The 2,033-nt window shown below is 40.7% G+C and overlaps 1 gene segment (V, D, J or C); it reads left to right on the plus strand.

Moving 5' to 3' along the window:
• Nucleotides 1–696: 696 nt before the first annotated feature.
• On the plus strand, nucleotides 697–1,297 carry LOC125424883. The segment is given in 2 exon segments: nucleotides 697–798; nucleotides 897–1,297. Coding segments are annotated over 2 exon segments (447 nt in total).
• The last annotated feature ends 736 nt before the right edge of the window (nucleotides 1,298–2,033 follow it).

Genomic DNA, 2,033 nt, shown 5'->3' on the forward strand with positions numbered 1-2,033 from the left:
CACCTTCCTTATGAGGAGAGGCTGCAGCGTTTGGGACTCTTTAGTTTGGAGAGGAGACGTCTGAGGGGGGATATGATTGAAGTCTATAAAATTATGCATGGGGTAGAAAATGTGGACAGAGAGAAATTTTTCTCTCTTTCTCACAATACTAGAACCAGGGGGCATTTATTGAAAATGCTGGGGGGAAGAATTAGGACTAATAAAAGGAAACACTTCTTCACACAATGTGTGATTGGTGTTTGGAATATGCTGCCACAGGAAGTGGTGATAGCCACTAACCTGGATAGCTTTAAAAATGGCTTGGACAGATTTATGGAGGAGAAGTCAATCTATGGCTACCAATCTTGATCCTCCTTGATCTCAGATTGCAAATGCCTTAGCAGACCAGGTGCTCAGGAGCAGCAGCAGCAGAAGGCCATTGCTTTCACCTCCTGCACGTGAGCTCCCAAAGGCACCTGGTGGGCCACTGCGAGTAGCAGAGTGCTGGACTAGATGGACTCTGGTCTGATCCAGCTGGCTTGTTCTTATGTTTCTTATGTTTCTTATGCTTTCTGCACAACCACACTTCTGATGCCCTCTTTATAGCTCATCTGCTGCTGGAGGAAGGAGTCATGCAAATGTCTCAAGGAAGCCTTGTGGGTCCATGGGAGCTCTTCCTCAAAAGGAAAACCCTCACATTTAGGATCCACATTCTCACCCATGTTCAGAGCTTCAAAATATCTGACAAGCTGAGCCAATTGTTCGGCTAAATAATGGCAGTGATGCTGTTCTTCTTTGCCTTGGTGACCGTTCCAAGATGTAAGCATGTACTTTAGGAGGATTTTAGAAATCTAGGTTTGCTTCAGTCCCTCCTAGAAGTATGTTCTCAATTGATTGCCATGTTCTTTTTATCCCAGGGGCCTTTTCAGATGTTCAGCTGGTATCATCTGGGTCAGGAACGCTGAGACCTGGACAGAACCTCCACCTGGTCTGCAAAGTGACAGGTGTCTCCATCTCTAGTAGCATCAATGCTTGGAACTGGATCCGTCAGTCTCCTTGGAAAGGACTGGAATGGTTTGCATACATATACCCACATAATGGGAACAAAAGGTACGCCTCTTCTCTCCAGAGCCGTGCCACCATTTCTGCAGACACCTCCAAGAACCAGTTCTCCCTCCAGCTGAACTCCGTGACTGCTGCCGACTCTGCAGTTTATTTCTGTGCCCGAGAGTCACACACAGTGAAACAAAGTCCATTGGGAGCTCATCAAAAAGAGGAACACACAGTTCTAGTTTTATTTCACGTTGACAAGTCTTAACTGTAGTGTTGCACAGAAAAAGCTCTTAAAATGGATCTGGCTGTAATAAATTGTTAAATCATCTTTTTTTTTCTCTTTTCCTCCCTACAGACAGCACTTTACAGAAGACTAAGTATTAGTTGTTTCTTTTATGTATAGATAATGTGTATTGATGTATGTATTGATGTAACAAACCTTATTCAACTTCAAAATATTGAAGAGGAAATATTAGATTTAAGTAACAAAGACAAAGTATATAGATATGATGGACTAGTTTATATGTATCTCAGGTCATCTAGTTAGAATTTAATATACAAATCTCTTTCTGTATAAAACAGCAACAAGTATATATACTAAATAGATAGATCAAAATTGAACTGAATTATATGTATTAGATTATATGTATGCTAGCTGGAAGTATATTAGTTTAAAAACTGTAATGCATAAGTTAGAATGAGTTGTTTTTAAATGGATAGATTTTTTCATGTAATAACTTTATGTTAAAACTTATATGTAACAATTTCTGTTAATCCTGCAATAACTGCAATTCAAATTGTCCATTTTTCTTACTCTTTCATTTTAAAAAATGGATCTGGCTGTCCTCACGGAACATGTTTCCATGTACTTGTAATGTTCATGCACAGCACAACAACATCACTCCCACAAAGGTGTGAAGGGCTCCACAAGAGAGAGCTGCAAACAGAATGGCCAATTAATGGTGCTCCTCTTGGGCCTTTGGCAGCAACTTCGTAGCAGG

Source organism: Sphaerodactylus townsendi, unplaced genomic scaffold, assembly GCF_021028975.2.
Source record: "Sphaerodactylus townsendi isolate TG3544 unplaced genomic scaffold, MPM_Stown_v2.3 scaffold_1327, whole genome shotgun sequence".
In the NCBI taxonomy this organism is placed as follows: Eukaryota; Metazoa; Chordata; class Lepidosauria; order Squamata; family Sphaerodactylidae; genus Sphaerodactylus; species Sphaerodactylus townsendi.